Raw genomic sequence first — 19,112 nt, forward strand, 5'->3', positions numbered from 1 at the left:
AAGTGCATGTATATATATATATATAATACATGTATGTGTACAAACCAGGAATGTGGAGACACACAAATAAATTTATTTTTATATTATGTATTTTTAATTGAAGAGTGTGTTGGAACTAGTTGAGGATCCATGCCTCTACCAACTGGATCATGTTATACCTGAATGGCTGCGGTCCAAGGGATATGGCACATCTGTGGTTAAAGGTCAGACCAAGGGATATGGCACATCTGTGGTTAAAGGTCAGACTAAAGCCAGATTTCTTGGCTTCAAATCCTAGTCCCCCCCAGCTACTAAGTTGTATCATCCCTTTTTGTTTCAGTTTTCCCCACTTACGAATGGGGATAGTAATACTACCTCATTGGCTCATTGAGAAGATTCAAAGAGTTACAATTTGTAAAGTACTGGAAACAGTAACTGCCATAAGATAAGACAGCGTGCTTGTTGACTGACTGTCAGAGCAGGGCACTGGCCTTGTCCAAGGTGCTGATGCCCCTCAGGCCTCAGGCCTCCTGGGAACCATGGCTTGTGAGATGTGGATAGTCCCAATTTCTCTTTTAACAAAGCCAGGTACTGCTTGTGCCACGCTCTCTCCCAGTTCCCAAACCCTGACGGGGGACTCTACACAATTTCATTGCTTACCTAATAACTCTGGTCGTGGCTCTGTCACTCACTTGGAATGTCCGAGCTGTACTGTCTTTCCTCACCTGCGAAGCAAGTTTGTCTCATTTCTCAGTCCCGCCCTCTCACTCCTCCCCATTGATAGGTTACTGTTACTACCAAGTGACCAGACGGGAGGGGTCGGGGGTCAACAGCAACTACCAGGGAAGTCTGGGGGGCTGTGGTGTAAGAATAGAAATGTAGCAGGAACCTGGGCATTCAGGGTGGGCATGGATTCAGGGTGGGCAGCAGGCAGGTGACTTGTTGTTGGCCTGACTGTGACCTTCAAATGTGCCCCAGACTCACCGTCTCCAGGAGCTGGACTTGCTTCAGGACTCTCCTCTCTGACTCCGGGTCTTCCTGTCTGAGGCCGGGACTCTGGACTAGACCTGCAGCTGCAGTAGGTGGGGTGGCTGCTCCCTGCATAAAACCATTCTTTGCTGTAGAAACAGTCAGCCATGGCTCCGGGGTATGGTCAGGCCATGACCCTCGCTGGGCCTTCTCTGGGGACAGAGGTGGTCACTGCACCTCAAATCAGAGGTGGTCTGATTTCCTGCAGCCCAATCCCTTACCTTCACGTTTTTATGGGCAGCTCAGCTCCTCCTTGGCCCATGGCTGACAAGCCAGTTGCTGATAAAAAGGACATCTTAAGCCAATCAGTCTCCAGATCTTTCGGGAGTCTCTGGTTACACTTCTGTCTCCACCTCTTCTGGGTCATAGCTGAGGCCAGGGCCTCCCTGAAACATGGCCCAGCTAAGGGAGCATCTCCCTCGCCAGCAGCCTAATGGAGGCTGACAGCGGAGGGCTTGTGGGGCAGCTGGGTCCTGCAAAAGGTTGGCTGCTGCCTCCCAAGACCCATGGAAGCTGGTATTTTCTGAAGCTGGAACTTCCTGCCCAGCTGTTCACATGTACTCAGGCCCAGAGAGACTCAGATTTGGCTATTCCCAATACAAACATCTGGGGTGCTATCCTAACGAGGTGACAAGGGAACAGACATTGTTTTGGCTACATGAAAACACAGCAGCAGTAGCTGGGCTGCCTTTGAAATGGGCAAACATGGGAGACAAGGAGAAGAAACAGATAGTCGTTATATAACCGACACGTGCTAAACATCAACTAACAAGCTGTGCAAGCTAGCCCTAGTCTGAATCCAATATCAATATTTAACCCTCTCTACAACCCCATGAGGTGGTCACTATCGTCATTCCCATGTAGAGATGATAAACTGAGGCAAGGGAGGTTAAATAACTTGCCAAAATCTTCACACAACTGAGTGATGGAACCAGGATATGGATCCAGGCGCTGTGTTCCCAGAAAGGTTGCTCTTAAGTGTTCACTATCTGTTTGACCCTGCTAATCCTCTTGAAAGTCTTATACTCATTCTTCAGAAGCAAGAGAGACTCCGAGATTTTACATAACTTGTCCAAGATTTGACAGGAGTAAGTAGTAGGGCTGGTATTCAAACCCAGGTCTAATCTGACTCAAAACCCTTGGTTCTTTTCCCCAGTCCAGGGCAAACCACAGAAAGCAGGCCAAATCCATTCTACCACCTGTCTTGTAAATAAAGCTACTATCATTCTACAACAGAACTGACTACTTGTGACAGAGATCTTTACAGAAAATGTTTGCTGAAAACTACATTAAAAATATGGAATGGATGAAAAGCCACAACTTCCACTTCTGTCTATTAGGAGCTACCTAGAAAGGTAGTCATTCACATTTTAGTATGAATTTGTCCATCACATCTGTAACCACTCCCTGAGAGTATATCATAATCAAAAACAGAAGGGCCCTTGAAATGCAGCCCTAGAAATGAAAAAGTGAAACTAATTAGCTAACTAGATAGCCATTTTCTAATTAACTGGAAATATGTGTCAACCATTTACCTCCCCTCAAACTTTTGTCCTAGGTTATAAAAAGAGTCATCTGGGTGAAAGGTGGGCCACGATGACCAGAAGCTCTTCATTACCAGCTGGAGACTGACCACAGAAGACCCACTGGACTTACTTAATTTTGTAGTATTTTACCTTCATGCCAGAAAGAATACCACTACCAGATACATGACACAGGAAATATCCTTTATTATTCTGTACACTGAATTTTCCATGAAGAGGACAGCTTTTAAAATAAACACACACCAGATATGGAAATCTGCATGACATTGGAACAGTCCATGACACAGGGCACCATTGAAAGAGTCCTTGTTTACACAGAAGTGGATAAACAGAAGGATGAGGGCAGGAACCCCAAAAGCAACTTCACATTCACCAGAATTTTGGTGACTTGTACGACTGCAACTATTGCCAAGCTGCACATCCTCAGAGCTGTGGATTTTCGGACTCACGAGGGCAGGACACCTGTTACCCTCAAATTCCTTCAAACAAAAGGGTTGCATTTATTTTTTAAAATACCAAGTGTTTCTGTCAACAGCTGAAGAAATATTGGAGAAGGAGGAAGTACTGAATGTCCAGAAAACATGATACTTCCAACATGTCTCTACTTAGTAGATTGTTACTGGTCACTAGATCATTCAGGAAAGCCCTACAGTAAACTGTGTGTTTCCTTCTTTGTAAATTTAACATAATAACGTTGCTACGGAGACAGGATTTTTTTTTTTTTTTTAACTGGGTGAGACCTTCAATTCTGTGATTCAACCCTTGCTTTTACAGACAGAGGACTCTGCAGCCCACAGAAGTGGAGCCCGTCCCCCCAGGTTACCCAGTGAGGCAGTCACAGACTCAAGTCTCGTACAATTCTAAATGCTGTGCTGTTTTCCCCCCACGCCACACTCCCTCTGTGTTCTCCTGTCCATGGCTTTCAAAGGATATAAACGAAACAAGCTCAGTGAACTTCTTACTAAGAAATGACATCTTTGGTAAGAATATTCAGTCTCACTCACATTACCAGGATCCTTTGGCAAGAGACAGGCTCCCAACTGGGCTGGAACCCCTCTGAGAATTAAGGCAGCTTCGAGGACCTTTATTTAGCAGGATATTTGGCAAGAGTTGGTAGGTCCCCTTCTTCTCTGTCTCATTTGCATCTGGAATGAAGACCAACTCACAGGTTGACACTAAATAATTAGACACTGAAGAGATGTTAACGGGATGGTCTTAAACAGATATTTCAACACTTCGTGGAAAATAAAAATTCTTTAAAAATCTAGTAAAATAGCAAAAGTGCCCTATACGGTACACAAGAGCACCCTTATCCTGGGTAACCTCTACAATAATAATAATAATAATAAAATGTCCTCAAAGAAGTCAAACATCGTTTATGATAAAGCCCATGCTCTCTTTTTGTTAAATGTGGGTGAAAGGTGAACCCAGAAGGTCTGCCAACACCTCCATGAGAACGCCCATGGGTGTCCCAGGTCCCCCCACCCCCAGAGCTACTCTGCAGGCTCGGGAGTCAACTTTCCCCAGAAGGCAGCACTACCTGGTTGGTTGGTGTTGGGTCAGCTAGCACCACATTTCCAATTCATCCTCAGACACATGTCTGGAAGCAGAAGGGCCACATACAGACAGCAAAGAGCAAACGACAGGATTTGTCTGAAGGGGGCCCCTGGCACACAGGCTTTTCTGACTCATATCTGCCCAGAAGACTCAGCTCTTCACATGCCACTGTTCCCTACAGCAGGGGTCCCCAACCTCCAGGATCTAATGCCCGATGACCTGAGGTGGAGCTGAAGTAATAATACTAGAAATAAAGTGCACAATAAACGTAATGCGCCTGAATCATCCTGAAACCATCCCCAACCTGGTCCATGGAAAAACTGTCTTCCATGAAAGCGGTCCCTGGTGCCAAAAAGGTTGGGGACCATGGCCCTAGAGTGGCTCTTTTCATCGAAGGAAAGCAGTGAAATACTTTCCTCCCTGGCAAACAGCTAGAGGAGAATAAATGACATCTCCTCTTCCCCTCTTCCCTTCTTCCAACACATTGCTCTTTTACTAAGAAATAAATACTCCTTGGCCACTTGACTGGATGGATTGTTTTTTACATTTCATGACAGCCCTGGGTATGGTGAACCATATTGTGCTGGGAATTTCAAAGTGCTCTCAGCTGAGAGTCAGAGCTGAGAGTTGAGGGTCCGACTGGATCCCTTAGTAGCTGAGGAACCTTGAGCAAGAATGACAGAAATGTTGGACCTTGGTTTTCTCACCTGGGAAATGGGGACAGAGAAGCCAGCCCTACAGAATCTGCTGCGCGGATGGGAGGAGGATGAATGAAAGTGCTTTGTAAAAAAAAAAAAAAGGTCATACCTAGGGAGGAATTAACCTTCAGGGGTGGATTCGGAGCCACAGGTGGGACCAGATAACCACCAGGCACTGGTCACCCTGCTCTCATTCCCACACCTGTTCATTCCACTCTGCTGGGTGCTTCCAGGCTGCACCTTTTTCAGGATCTAAGACACCTGCTACTTGGGTTGTCTCAGATTTTTAACTGGACTTTTTTATATGAAAAGATCCAAAGTCTCCTGAGTTTCCCACTTTAAAGAATGACATAAGGAGCCTGACTCAACAGAGCTCGGACTCTGAGAGAAAAGCCGTTCCCCTGCCCCCAGCCAGCCCCCAGGTAACCATGTTCCACAGACTCTGCAATCAGTAGATCAGGCTCAGCGACTGCCCGCCCCCACCCCTGCCCCGCCCCACTGTCCCTGAAGCACCTTTGGGGTGTGTCACCCTGTACTCCCAGTGAAAATGATGTGGCCTCGTTTTTTCCCACAAGATTCTGCAACAGGGCCTCCCACAGTCAGAACAAGAACCCACAAGTCTAGATTTCCGAGTATGAGAAACTGATAGCACAAAGGGGGATTCCAAATAGATGCCGCCGACTAACCAAGCTATGAATCACCTCTCTGAATGAGCCAACACTAACCAGCAGGCACCACCAGAGGGCAGCACTCACGAGTGTATCAGAAATCAACCTAGACATTCTTCGCAACAGCCAACCTGCTCCCCCAGCTCAGAATATGATGAGTGACCTCAGCCCGAGTGACCGGAGAGCTGTGTCCTGGGTTCATGCTGCCCTCATGAATAGAGACAAAGGGAGTTTGCAGGGCCCACTCCCCTTCACTCAAGAACCCCTGGTCCACACTGGGTGGGATTCCCACAGAAAGGCTTTGAAGGCATCTGAACAACACAGGAACAGCAGTCTGTCAGATGGCCTTTGGACACTGACCTGGCTCTGTGAGGACAGCAGAGGAACCTGTCGTGGAGACACACAGCTGGCCTTGCTGGCTTCCTATCCTGAGTCCCCGAGGAAGGTCCCAGTAGCCACAGGTAGCTCTCTGGGCATCATGTCCCTAACAGAGCCAGACCCGCACGTGGCCTTCTATAGACTCATCGGGTTACTGTGCAGAAGCCACTTACTATGACACCCACAGTTCTGGGCCCTCTGAGCACCAGAAACCAGAAGAATGTCCCAGAACACACATAAATCAAACCCAGGTCAGCTGGAGTGAAAACCATGAAGATTTATGCTCATGGTCCCCCAAGAGCTTCTAACCACGGACTTCATAACAGCGACAGACATCCCCAAAGCTCCCTGATCAAGGTCCGGCACTGACCAGGGCAAACGAGAGAGGTAAGATCTATGTACCACTCCCTTGGCCCCCAAACTCAGCCTGGCTGCTTATTCATGTTTTGGTTTTACGGTGTCTGACCCAAAAAGCAACATCCTCTGTCTGATTTGGTGGACTGAAGATTTCTTCTGTGGCCCAAAGTGCCAGCCAGCACAGTAGGGAGTTCTGCCCGAGACACAGACCTCAGCCCCAGTTGGCTCCCACAACTGGGGGAGACTTCCTCGAAACTAATAGAGGTTCAACAGAAGTCACTTTTCCTGTTCCCTCCCCCCCTCTCCTCCCACGAGGCTTAGCAATCCAAAAGCCCACAGCCCTCGGGCCAGGCGAACAGAAGGCGAAAGAAAACCAGGTCACTAAATCAGTGGTAACTCGGAAAAGAGGAAGAAGAGGGGGTCGGAGAGGAATCCCAAGACAGTGTCCGGGGTGGCCTTTGACCTGAACGTTGGCGCTGCAGGGTTCCTCCTCGGGGCCAGGTTCAGATGGCCAGCCAGTGTTGCAACTGCAGAGAAAGACAGCAAGGCCAGGTTCAGCGCGGGCAGGGACCGAGGGACGAGGGCTGCTGAGAAAGACAGCAGGACATACAGACGGGGCAGAAAACACAGCTGCTTCCTTCAAAGACTTGGAGAACACCTAGGAGGATTCCCTAACTGTCACGTGGGGACTTCCCTGGTGGTCTGTCCGGTGCTTAAGGATTCACCTGCCAATGCAGGGGACGTGGGTTCAATCCCTAGTCCGGGAAGATTCCACATGCTGCGGGGCAGCTATGCCCACGTGTCACAGCTACCGAGATCTAGAGCCCACATGCTGCAGCTGAAGCCCATGCTCTGCAACAAGAAAAGTCACTGCAATGAGAAACCCAAGCCCCAACCAGAGAGCAGCCCCCGCTTGCCGCAACTAGAGAAAGCCCGCACAGCAATGAAGACGGAGCACAGCCAAAAATAAATAAAATAAAACAAAAAATTAAATGATGATTTTCACTGAGACCCAGAAAGGGCAAAAGAGGCTTTGCAAAGTCACACAGTCAATCTGAAGCAGGGGAGTCACAGGGAAACTCCCCAATCCCCACTCCCGCATTTTGAAAGGGAGAAGAGTAGGACTTAGATCCCCAAATTACTGATGTACTTGCAGCGCTTCCTTCAAGATAAGCAAACCTCAACCTAATCTGGGGATACTCCACGGTCACAACTCAAAGAGGGAGAAGAGGTTGAGGAAACTGGGGCACCTGGTACCTCAGGACCAAGGAGCAGAGGGGCAGGCGGAAGCCGGTAGTGGGCAGAAGACAGGCCCCTTTTCCTCCGTTCCTGATATCATACCCCCAGGCGCCATAGCCCACAGTTTTCTGGGTTTTCTGGCATGTATGGTGTGTGGTCCTGCCTTAGCACAGCAGGGAGCAGTGGGTCCCCACCCCGCAGCCCCCGCCAGGATGGTCCAAGCTGCACCTACTTGGAACTGCCTGATGTCCCTCTGGGCCACCAGGTGATGCTCGCTCTCTGGAGTTATGCCATAGGCCAGTCTCTGTGAGGATGGAGAAGTGGAGGAGGCCTTAGCTTGGCCCAGGGACGCCCTTCCAGCAGCCCGGAGCACACCCCACATCAGGGCCACCTGCAGCTTGTTCCTGCAGGCCCACATGGACAGCAGGAGAGGTTTGTACAAGACACTCTCCACCCTGGCTTATGGAGCCGGTCAGTTCACTTTGAGACATGCATTCGGTGAGTGCTTACTGAGCCAGTGACTGCTGTCACACACTGGTCTCTGCCCTGGGGGTCCAGGGCTGAAGGACACCCACACACTCTGCTTTGGGGGAGCTTACAGCTCACGGGAGGGGCTGACACTGAACAAACACACACACAGGCAATTTTACAACCACGACCAGAGGCAGTAGTACTGCAGACAAGCTCAGAGCACAGTGAGAAAACAGTGACAGAAGCTCAGTCCTGCCTGGGGACCGGAACCACCTTCTTAGGGGGCTAGACACGGGGTGGACTCAGGGAATGTGTCTGGAATCAATGTCTGATCACTAGGTGGGGGGAGCCTCAAAGTGTGAAGGATAAAAAAACTCAAAGTAGGTCCTGGTTCCACATCCAGGATGAGCTCACTGAACATGGTCCTCAGTTGCCCAGAAGTTTCCGGACCGTAGGAGTTCACGAACAGGAGATGTGTCTCAAGGGGGTGGGGGTGGACACAGCCCTGCCTGGGACCCTCTGCCCTAAGTTCCTGTATGGCTCGCTCTTTTAGGTCCTCCTGTGTGTATCTGTCCTTTCATGAGAACGTGAGTCCAGGGGAGTGTGTCTAGTGCTGAGAATATGGTCTGCCCTGTACAGATTCTTAGTAAGTATGAGTAAAGACAGTGGATAAAGAAGGAATGAAATCAGAAGGACATGAGGAAAAGACTATCACCATAATTTACAAAGAAAGGGCATTTAACCGAAGAATAGGGCAGACATAATTTCAGTTAAAATTCTCTGGTTCCCACATACTGATCCTGAATGTATTTATCTGCAATGCACACAGCTCAAAGAAGAAATGTACTTTGGAAATGTCTGGTTTAGGCTGATCAGGTATCAGGTTCAGGAAAAAGCAGATGAAATCCAAAATATAAGGTCATGGTGAATACAGATGGGGAGAGTGGGAGACATCTAGGGTTATGGCAAACCTTAGGAGATGGGACACAGGAGTGAGCTTAGTTATGCAGACTAATTCCTCCTTAGGGGACTGGAGGGCTGAGCTCATCACGGTGACAATGGTAGGAACAGTGGGAGCACATCAGATGACAAAATAGCAGGCATCATGTGGTGGCAATCTACAGTGTGCCAGGCACCGGGCCAAGCACTCCCTCTCACCTCTCAAGGTCCACATGATTATCCCAGGTTACAAAAGTAGAACCTGAGGCTTGGGGGTAAATAACATGGTCAACACGGTGGGTCTGTCTGACTCTAGAGTCTGTGTCCTGTCCGTCTCTCTTTTTAAAGATTTTATTGAAGTATAGTTGACTTACAATGCTATGCAAGTTTCTGCTATACAGCAAAGTGACTCAGCTATGTGTGTGTGTGTATATATATTCTTTCCTCATATTTTTTTTTCGTTGTGCGTGTTTTTTACAATTTTTACAATGTTGTGTTGGTTTCCGCCATACAACCATGTGAATCAACCACAACCACACATACATCGCCTCCCTTTCATTCCTGTCTGTCTCTCTCACCCCAGCAGGAATGACTTGGGATGCCCCTTCGCCTGCTGTCCTCACCCTCCCTGTTGTCCCCACCCTCTCCTGCTGTCCCCCACCCTGCCCAGCTGTCCCCCACTCTGCCCTGGGCTGGTCCAGAGCTCACCTCTCGAATGGAGCCCCGGGTGCTGAAGAACTTGTAGATGACGTAGGCAGGCACCAGAACCATGGAGGAGCCCGCGATGCCCCATCCGACCCAGTTGGCCCAGAGCGGGAAGATGTAGTCATCGTAAGTGAGCGGCTTGAAATTGATGATACTTACAACCACCACAAACTAGGGGGGGAAAGGATACAAGGATGAAGGAGAAGAGAGACAAGGAGAGAGCGGGGAGGAGGAGGGAGGGAGGGAGAGATGCAGAGAGGGATAGAGAGACGTGAGGACCAAGGCGTGAGGCGGCGCAGGGGATGGAGACAGTAAGGGTGAGGGAAAGAGAGAGAAAGGATTCCAGGAAGGATGGGTAATGAAAAGGAGACAAAGAAGCAGGAGCAACACAAATAGAAGAAGCCTAGAAAGATGACCCTGGAGCTGGGCTGAGGGGCGGCACACAGCCTCCGCCCCAGACCTGGCTCCAGGCTGGACACCCTGCTCACATGGAAGCCTCCTTGGAATCAATAGGGCAGACGGAGCCTCCTGAGCAGGTCTCTGCATCCCAACCTCCTTCCCTTAGAAGCAAAGATCCCCACGTCCACCCTCACCCCAAGACGCTCCCACCACACACTACACACCAGGAGGAAGGCAGGGCTGACAAACTTCCAGCAGAGTCTCCAGTATAGGCCAGGCTTGAACCCCATCATCTGCTGGATGTCGTTGCTGAACCTGTCCACACCTGCGCACACACAGGGCAGGCCCATCACTGCGGCCCCTACAGAGCCCGGGGCTACCCACTCCCCTCTGCTGCCTCCCTGGAGGGTCTGCCCCCAGGTGGATAGCAGAAAGCTGGGGCAAGCAGAGGCACCCTGGCTCATAGCAGACCTGGGGATGGGCACTTGGCTGGTTCAGAACAGGTGAGAACAAACTCAAGGGTAGCGTCCCCTTGTATGAGTAATTCCAGTTCACTTTTCAGAAGGAAAACCAGGGCTTGGGGAGGGGACTTGTTCCTGTTACACAGCCAGGGTGGCCTGACCCCAAAGCCCAGCTCTTTCCTCTTGCTTCCTGAATCTTAAAACAGTGATGACTGTGGATACAGAGGCTTCCCTGACTTTAATCCGGCAGAAGAGACCAGATTCTTTCTGGTGAGCAGAAAACAGTGAGAACAGGATGAACACGTTAATTGGGACACACTGGGTGCTAGAGGTAAAGAACCCGCCTGCCGGTGCAGGAGACATAAGAGATGCGGGTTCAATCCTTCGTTCAGAAAGATCCGCTAGAGGAAGGCATGACAACCCACTCCAGTATTCTTGCCTGGAGAATCCCACAGGCAGAGAAGCCTGGTGGGCTAAAGTCTATAGGGTTGCAAAGAGTCGGACACGACCAAAGCGACTTAACACACATGCACGGGAAAAAAGTGACTGACAACACATTTCACTTTCTACCAAGTTCTCCCTGTCCAGCTCCAGAATAAGGTTGCCAGAGAAAATACAGGACACTCAGTTGCATTTGATTTTCAGAGACAACAATATAAATTTTAGTTTAAGAAATTTCATGCAGTATTTGGGACATATGATAAAAAATTACCTGAAATAATTTCGATACCCATTATCTGAAATTCAAGTTTAACAAGGCGTCTTGTATCCCGGATTGACTAAATCTGGCAGCCCTACTCTGGAATGAATGGCATGGCTCAGGGAGCAGCAGTTTCCTCCGAATTCCCCTCTTAACAGCTGACACTGATGCCTCTGGGGACTTGGCCGCCTCTTGTTAAAGGGAGTTCATGCAAAGATGAGTTGAGAGTATATAAGCCACTTATACAACTCTGGGATCAGCCAGTGACAGCCCTGGAGATGGAAAGCCCCTTTGCCTGACCAGGTAAAAAGTCTCCAGAAGCCCAGGGGGCCGAGGCTTTTCCACACACACTCAGGGCCCAGCACCTACCATAAAACCAGGAGACGCCGATGGCTTCCATGAGCACAGCAAAAAGAATGGAGGTCCCCGCCGCAAACGTGTCCAGCAGGGTCAGCACATATATTCCACCCTGGGGCGTGGACAGAGAGAGCCTGAGGCCTTCATGGCTAGAAATAGCGATCAACTGTTACATCCATCAAATCGAGCTCTCCCCTGTCCGGCTCACTCAGAACTCACCCCTTCCCCACACTCAAGTAATGAGGTGTAGGGAGCTACTGTGTTGCTTCTACGTACTCTAACAAAGACCTTCTGGGGTCACTGGGTCTGAGGGTGGGGACTTCAGCCAGTAAAAAGCAAGCTGGGGGACTTTCAGTATTCAATCTCTGGTCAGGGAACTAAATCCTGCATGACACAACAGAAAGATCTCACATGCCTCAGAAGATCGAAGATCCTATGCGCCACAATGAAGACGCGGTACAGCCAAATAAATAAATAAATCAGTATTAAGGAAAAAAAGCAAGACGGATTTTATCAATGAAAAAAACGTTGCCTCCCCTGTAAGTAACAAAGGATGCTGCAGCCATCAAGCCATCCCATTATAGCCGCCCTGAAGGTGAGCCCTGAGGGAATTCAGGATAGAAACACAATGCCTGCCATATAGCAACCAACTGCTACAGTCACCCACTGTGGGGGCACTCAGCATGAGGAAGTGTGGATACTGGCCCCCAGACAGCGGAGGTGTATATCAAAGGAATGATTTCAATGAGCTCAGACTCTTGCATCTTCCTGTACACAGAAAAGCACTAAACTCCTTAACTTGAGATGTCTGGTTTTCTTTAATTAACAGTAATCTTTTGATGTTCCAACTTCCTCGTTCTTCATTGCAAAAACTCATATATTCTTGAGGCAGGAGATAGATGGGCTCCAGGTTTGATGTTTACAACTGGCCCCCTGTTCACACTTACTGGAGTGATGAAAAGTCAGGCTCCAGGCCAGACACTCACTACCAGCCCTGTGTTTACATTTCCTGAAGCAAGAGACTAATGGGCTCTGAGCTACACGTTTAGGACCAAAGGCCTGCCTACATTTTGAGATCCGCACTTCAATATGACAATAGGAATATGGTGGTTAACCGGGCATTGGGTACTTCATTGGCGTGAACAGAGAGGGGCTAAACTCTGTTAAGAGATCAAGAGGTCATACATTTTCCATCCTTGGGCCAGGGAGATACTACACATGTGCAAAAGGCTTCTTGGGGTCAAAAATGCAGGGAATGCCAGACCATAATAATGCCAGACCCCTTCCATATGCCTCTGCAATGAAATCTATCTTGAGTGAGAAATGTGTGCACACCCAGGGAAGGGTCCTGAGGTGAATTAGCCAATGGGGGGTCAAAGCAAAATGACTGGCCAAGAAGAAGATAAAGACCTGGAAGACTTCCCCTTTAACAGGGATTTAAATTCTCCAAAGGCCTGACTCTAGCAACTCTGAGTTCACCCATGCATCTTTTCACATGCACTCTGCTTTTCTAATATATTCTTTACTTTCCTCTATACATTCCGTCTCCTTGTCTGATTTTTCCTTACAAGGCAGACAAGGACTAGGGACAGAGATTCTAGGCACCGGCCCCTATGGTCTAATGGTTAGGATTCCTTGTTTCCACCCAGGCAACCCGGGTTTGTTTCTAGTCAGGGAACTAAGGTCCTGTTTCCAGCCACTGCTTATTGCAAGCTTCTGCTTACTAAGCATGCATCCGAAATCATTGTGGCTCCTCCCTGAAACTCGTGGGAACAGCCCCTCAGAGCTATCTGAGATGCTGTGCCAGGCTTAGGGCTTCCTTGGTATTCAGATGGTAAAGAATCTGCCTGCAGTGCAGGAGACCCTGGTTTGATCACTGGGTCGTGAAGATCCCCTGGAGAAAAGAATGGCTACCTGCTCCAGTATTTTTGTCTGGAGAATTCCAAGGAAAGAGGAGTCTGGCGGGCAACAGTCCATGGGGTCGCAAAGAGTCAGACACAACTGAGCAACTAACACTTTCAGGCTAAGTCCTCAGTCTGGTTCACCAAATAAAACCGAATTCTCAACTTTCAGGCTGTGCACTGTTTTTCAGCTGATGGTTTAAAATGGCCCTTTGCTGCTCCCCACCCCCAAACCAATAAGCAGGTTTGCCTGGATGTCCTCGGGCTTAGAGGGGATAGACGACAATGGGATATAATCCTAGAGGACGGGACCGCAGAGTTCAGGATACCAGGAACTGCTATGGTCCCCCTTCTGCTTCAAGTCTGGGACTATCTGGCTGGATTGAAATGCGGCCTCAAAAGCCCCAGGTGACCCAGAGCCAAGTCCCCCTCACCTTGGTTATGCAAAACAGAGCCAGAAGGAAGGTTCCAAAGGAGACAGCAAACGTGAAGAGTTTCCGGTGTCGCTTCAGAACCTGGAAGTCATCAGCCAGGCCCGTGATGACCGCCTCCATGCCTCCCATCTGGAGGGGACCGGGCAGGGTGGGATGCAGAGGTGAATGAAAATTGTGGCCCACCATATCAACAAAGCATGCTCCAGCCATCAGCTCCCAACCACAGGTACACCCTGAGGGGACTCAGGATGGGAAAAAACAGGATACTGGCCCTAGATGGCTAAGGTACATGTTAAAGAAATGATTTCAGTGAGCCCAGACCCTTGCATCTTTCCCTTAAAGAAAAGCACTAAATTTGTTAACTTGAGATGTTTGGTTTTCTTCATTTAACACTGACCACCTGGTTTTTGTTGTAGAACTCCCATATATGCTAGGTCCTCCCTTACCTCTTCAGAGCAGCCTCAGAGCAATCTGATAGGCTGCCTCCAGGCTTGAAGTCCTTAGAAAAGTCGCCAAATAGACCATACTTATCAACTTTAAGGCTGAGTAAATTTTTCAGTCCCTGGGGTCCAGGGAGTCCAGTCTCAGGTACCCAGCTCCCTCGGCCCTCCCAGCAGCCCTGGACTCACGCACCCCAGGAGATTTCTAGAGAAACTGGCAGGTTTGGCTTTCTCCCTATCCTCTCAGCCTACTTCTGCCCTGTTGTCAACTGAGCTCAGAACTCAGAAACCATGTGAGAGGGGGCCAAGATTTAATTCCTGTCTCCCCCTTACCAACAGGGACCTGACTCCTGTCCACTCACTCAGCCTGAGTGGATGCTGATGAAATACCACGGGAAGAACGGTTGGTGAGAGAACAGGAGTTACGAAACTTTGAATTCAGTTTCCCCGTCTGTAAAAGGAGAGTACTGGGCTGGCTTATCCCAGGTCCCTTCTAATATAAATGTCCACAGTGCCAAGGGGGTCTCTCTTGGTTCCTGGTGGGTGGCTCAGGGATAAAAACAAAACCTGCCTGCAAAGGCTGGAGATGCAAGAGATGCCAGTTCGATCCCTGGGTCGGGAAGATCCCCTGGAGGAGGGCACGGCAACCCACTCCAGTATTCTTGCCTGGAGAATTCTGTGGACAGAGGAGCCTGGTGGGCTACAGTCCATGGAGTCGCAAAGAGCTGGACACAAGTGAGCACACATGCCATCATCATTGCCTTTCTGAGTACTGATTTCTTTGTTTGCATTTAAATAGGGCCTTCGGGAAACAACTACTAATCAGGGATTTGAATGGGGGAAAACTTGAGACTTAGTAGTGTGTGTATTTGGGAAGGGAGGGTCAGAGTCTAGTGACGTCTGTGGGCGGATGGTATCCTAAACAAGGTCACTCACCGAGCTGTCAATTCCCAGAGCCAGGAGCATGATGAAGAACACAATGGCCCAGAATGTGGATCCCGAGAGGGTAGAAATGGCTTCTGGGTACAGGATGAAGACTAGGCCAGCTCCTGGAAGAAACATCAAGGACCTCATCAATGGCTGGGGCTGTGGGTCTGAGCTGCAGATGACAGGGGAGCATTTTGAGACCCAATAAGCCCTAGTCCAGCCCCATCATATTTGGTCAGTCATGTGTGGATAGAGCAAACTAAGGTTCTAAAGATGATGGACAGGGACTTCTCTGGTGGTCCAGTGGTTAAGATACTACACTTCCAACAAAAGGGCTGTGGGTTCGATACCCGGTCGGAGAACTAAGAACCTATATGCCATATGGTGAGGCCAAGAAAGTAAATAAATAAATATGACTGATGAAGCCAGATCCAAAATAAGGCTGGAAAGAAGGTGGGGTCATCTTAACAAAGCTCTTGAATGCACAGGTGAGAAGCTGAGAGGTGCTTGGGAGCCATGGAAGGAGGAAGGAGGCTGGTGACTTGATTTCCCGAGTTTGATATAGTTTCACATCACCAGCATGCCAAGGGTTTGATCCCCGGGTTAGAAAGATCCTCTGGAGAAGGAAATGGCAATCCACTCCAGTAATCTTGCCTGGAGAATTCCACGGACAAAGGAGCCTGGTGGGCTACAGTCCATGGGTCCCAAAGAGTCAGACATGATTGAATGACTAAGCAGGTACACCTGTGCCAAGGAGGCTGACCTTAAACAGCCAAGCCAGAGAGCCATACCTCTCCTGGACAGCTACGGGTCTCAAACCCCACCTCCTACACCTCGGGAGGGATCCTCTTACTCTCAAAACTTTGTGAGTTTTCAGAGTTCAACAGAGGCAGCCCCTCCCCAAGTCTCAGCCTCTTTGTGGCCATAAGAATATGAGAAGAAAAAAAAAAAGAATATGAGAAGCGGTGGGGAAGCACGGGCTCTATTGTAGGACTGATCAGGGCTCAAATGCTGGCACCATGACTCACTAGATGGGTGATCTGGAACAACTTTAAAAGACTGAATTTCAGCTTTCTCATCTTTAAAGTGGGTCTATTAAGACTTGCCTGGCAGCACTGCCAGAACTAAACCAAGATATGTCAAGTGCTTAGCCCAGGGGCTGGTACAGAGTGGGTGCTCCAAAAACCTATCTGGCCTGGCCTGATTCAGAAGATTCTGCCTGGAATTTCTTCTGATGGCCTCAAAGAAAGTCCATCCAGCAGCAGCAGGGAAAGCCCCATGTCCAGCTCCCCTTGGTCCTGCAGCCACAGGAGAACCGCACAGCTGAGAAAAAGGTGAGTTTCTCAGCCCCTTCCTTCTCAGTGGGCAGGACTACCCACCCACCTTCAGTGGCAACATCCTCAATGTTGACCTTGTGTTCATGGGCCATGTAACCAAGAATAGAGAAGATGGCAAACCCGGAGATGAAGCTGGTGACACAGTTGATGGTGCTGGTCAGCAGAGCATCCCTGGGGAAAAGCAGCGCTGTTAGTTCAAGTTGTCTGACTCTCCACAACCCTGCTCATGGACCATCTATGGAATCCACGGCTTCAAATGCCATCCCCCTCTTCAGTTTGTCTGATGCCACACAGACCCCAGTGCCCCACCATCCCTGGGTCAGAGCCTGTAGATGTAGGAAATAGGTCAAAAACTGCTGGATAAAACACTCTGATACCAGAAACTGATATCAGACTCTTGTTGGGAGACTGAATCACCAGTCTTCCTTCTTTCCATGGCTCCCCAGTGCCTCTCAACTTCTCACCCAGCCATTCAAGAGCTTTGCTAAGATGACCTCACCTTCTTCCCAGCCTTCTTTCATGGGACTCTCTGACACGCACTCTCTGAGCAAGCCAGTCAGCTTGCTGGTTCCCAAACATACCACCTCTCCTCGCTCTGCTCATGCTGTTTGTGATCCACCCACTCCATGTCTGCCTATCCCAACCCTAACTCTCTACCAAGGCTCACCTCAAATGCACCCTCTATGTGCTCAGTGATCCTCTATCAGAGGGCTGATTGCCCCATTTCCTTAGCCTCCCCATAGCCTGTCCCACTGGCATGCATTCATCCTTCTCTGTCTTGTACCGAGGATTCTGTCTTAAGCTTTTGACAGAGAGTGATGAAGCAGCCCCATCCGTGCCCCGGTCTGAAGACTTCAGAGCACTGGGCCAGCAGGAGGCAGCATTAAATGCTTACAGAGCCAGCTGATCTAGAGCATCATCTTCTGACTCTCCAACCCTGAGCAGATTTCTTCCCTGTGGTCTTAAGTTCTGACCCTGCCAGGGCCCTCACCCCTCAAGCAACCAGCCTGGATATTCCGCCTTTGTCTGCCCCCAGGCATCAGATGGACAGACAGGAAGTGCTGGATGCTCTGAAAGCCATACACAGTGTCCCTCTGTCACAGCTATGCACTCCCATGATTTCCCAGGGTTAGTGGCCTCAATTATCCCAGTTCCTCAGCTTGCACTGTTTAAGAAGTGTCCTGAAGTGACATATGTTCACCAGGACCCCCACAGGCCATGTCTGAGTTCATAGAACATCCAGGATGATCTTTACTCTGCCTCATCTCACAGGGAAAGAAACCCAAGAAGAAAATCTGACTTGTTCCAGACCAGAACCCTCTCTTCCATCCCTGTGAGGGTCCCCAGGATTTAGAGCTTTCTGGAATCCCAGGAAGGATCTTACCTGTAGCAGTTATTGTCAAATTTGTTGTAACTAGCAAATGCAATCAAGACTCCAAATCCAGCCCCCAAGGAAAAGAATATCTGAGTTGCAGCATCAATCCACACCTGAAACGGGCAGATAAAGGCCATCACCCTCTGCTCCCAGAGAAGTGGACTACCTCACTGCTTCAGATGGGCTGAGAAGCCCCAGGGATGGTCTTAGACTCAGGATGTGAGATCTAGCCAGAGATGGGCAGTCACACAACTCCTGCTCCCCAGCAGCCTATACAAAATCACTGTGGAGAGAGGCTGGGGTCTCTCTGGCATCATCCAGCCTTGGGTGGTCAAGAGTAAGCCCACCTTGGGGGAACTCACTGGCTCAATTCGATATTTGAATTTCAAAGAAAGTTAAAAACTGAAAGTTAATAAACTAAACGTGGCTAGAAAGTAGATGTGGCAAGGGCAGAAGGTTAAGACTATCTCAGGTGTTATGGAGACTACAGCTTCAGGAAGGAGTTACAATTCCCAGTAGCTTCTACCAACCCACAGACAGTGGGGACTCCTTGGTGGCCAATGGGGCTTACTTCCCTCATCCGATGGATGATGAAATTACATGGCTGGAAGCCTGGAGATCTGAGCTCCTCCAATTGCTCAGCCTCATGGTCTAGCCCTGGTCAATTTCACTGTCTACATCTCAGTTTCCTCATCTGTACAATGGGGATAATTTTATCCAGCTCACCAGGACTAAGCCACAATCAGAGCTATGAGACTTCTGTCATCTCCCCACTTTGTAAGCAGAGGGTGTAACAAGAGAAGCCATCTGATGGAGGAAAACAGAGCTGCTCCTTCAGATGGTACTCAGGCTATTTCTACTGTTGGAAAGATTTAAGATATGTAAATAGTGCAGAACAGATAGAACTCTGACTTGCTTCACAATTTACAAGGCTGATTTGTTTCTTACGCTGTTATTTTTCTGGCAGTTACTAAGGAAGCAGGTTTTTCTCTCGGTTATTGGGCTACAACACTGAGGTATGCCTGGCCAATGGAAGCTGTGTCCCTCCTAAACCTCTGTTGGTCCTCCCTGCCAGGATATTGTGGGTTCAAAAAGAGTATGGGGATGTCTTTGGGGATTCTGAGGGGAACATGTTGAGGTGCTGTCACTGAGGTGCACATGAGGGAATAGGTTGGAAATCATCTCAGCTGTGACCTGAAGATGCTCAAGGTACTAGG

The 19,112-nt window shown here is 49.2% G+C and overlaps 1 protein-coding gene across 14 annotated transcripts in view; it reads right to left on the reverse strand.

The window, feature by feature from the left end:
* The window catches only part of SLC6A2 (solute carrier family 6 member 2), a 78,567-nt gene that overhangs the window by 13,273 nt on the left and 46,182 nt on the right, over positions 1–19,112 (reverse strand). For 11 of the 14 annotated variants that reach the window (XM_055412737.2, XM_055412735.2, XM_055412734.2 and 8 more), the window contains 9 exons: positions 17,905–18,008; positions 16,567–16,691; positions 15,193–15,305; positions 13,817–13,945; positions 11,494–11,593; positions 10,188–10,288; positions 9,568–9,735; positions 7,682–7,753; positions 1,408–6,737 (listed from right to left, as the gene is read on the reverse strand). In XM_055412737.2, the coding sequence (XP_055268712.2) occupies positions 6,714–6,737; positions 7,682–7,753; positions 9,568–9,735; positions 10,188–10,288; positions 11,494–11,593; positions 13,817–13,945; positions 15,193–15,305; positions 16,567–16,691; positions 17,905–18,008 (936 nt within the window). In that variant the 3' untranslated portion in view covers positions 1,408–6,713. The other 3 variants (XR_008684004.2, XM_055412736.2, XM_055412743.2) reach the window with 3 other exon arrangements.

Source organism: Moschus berezovskii, chromosome 22 (assembly GCF_049115385.1).
Source record: "Moschus berezovskii isolate FMDL1 chromosome 22, NW_MosBer_1.0, whole genome shotgun sequence".
In the NCBI taxonomy this organism is placed as follows: Eukaryota; Metazoa; Chordata; class Mammalia; order Artiodactyla; family Moschidae; genus Moschus; species Moschus berezovskii.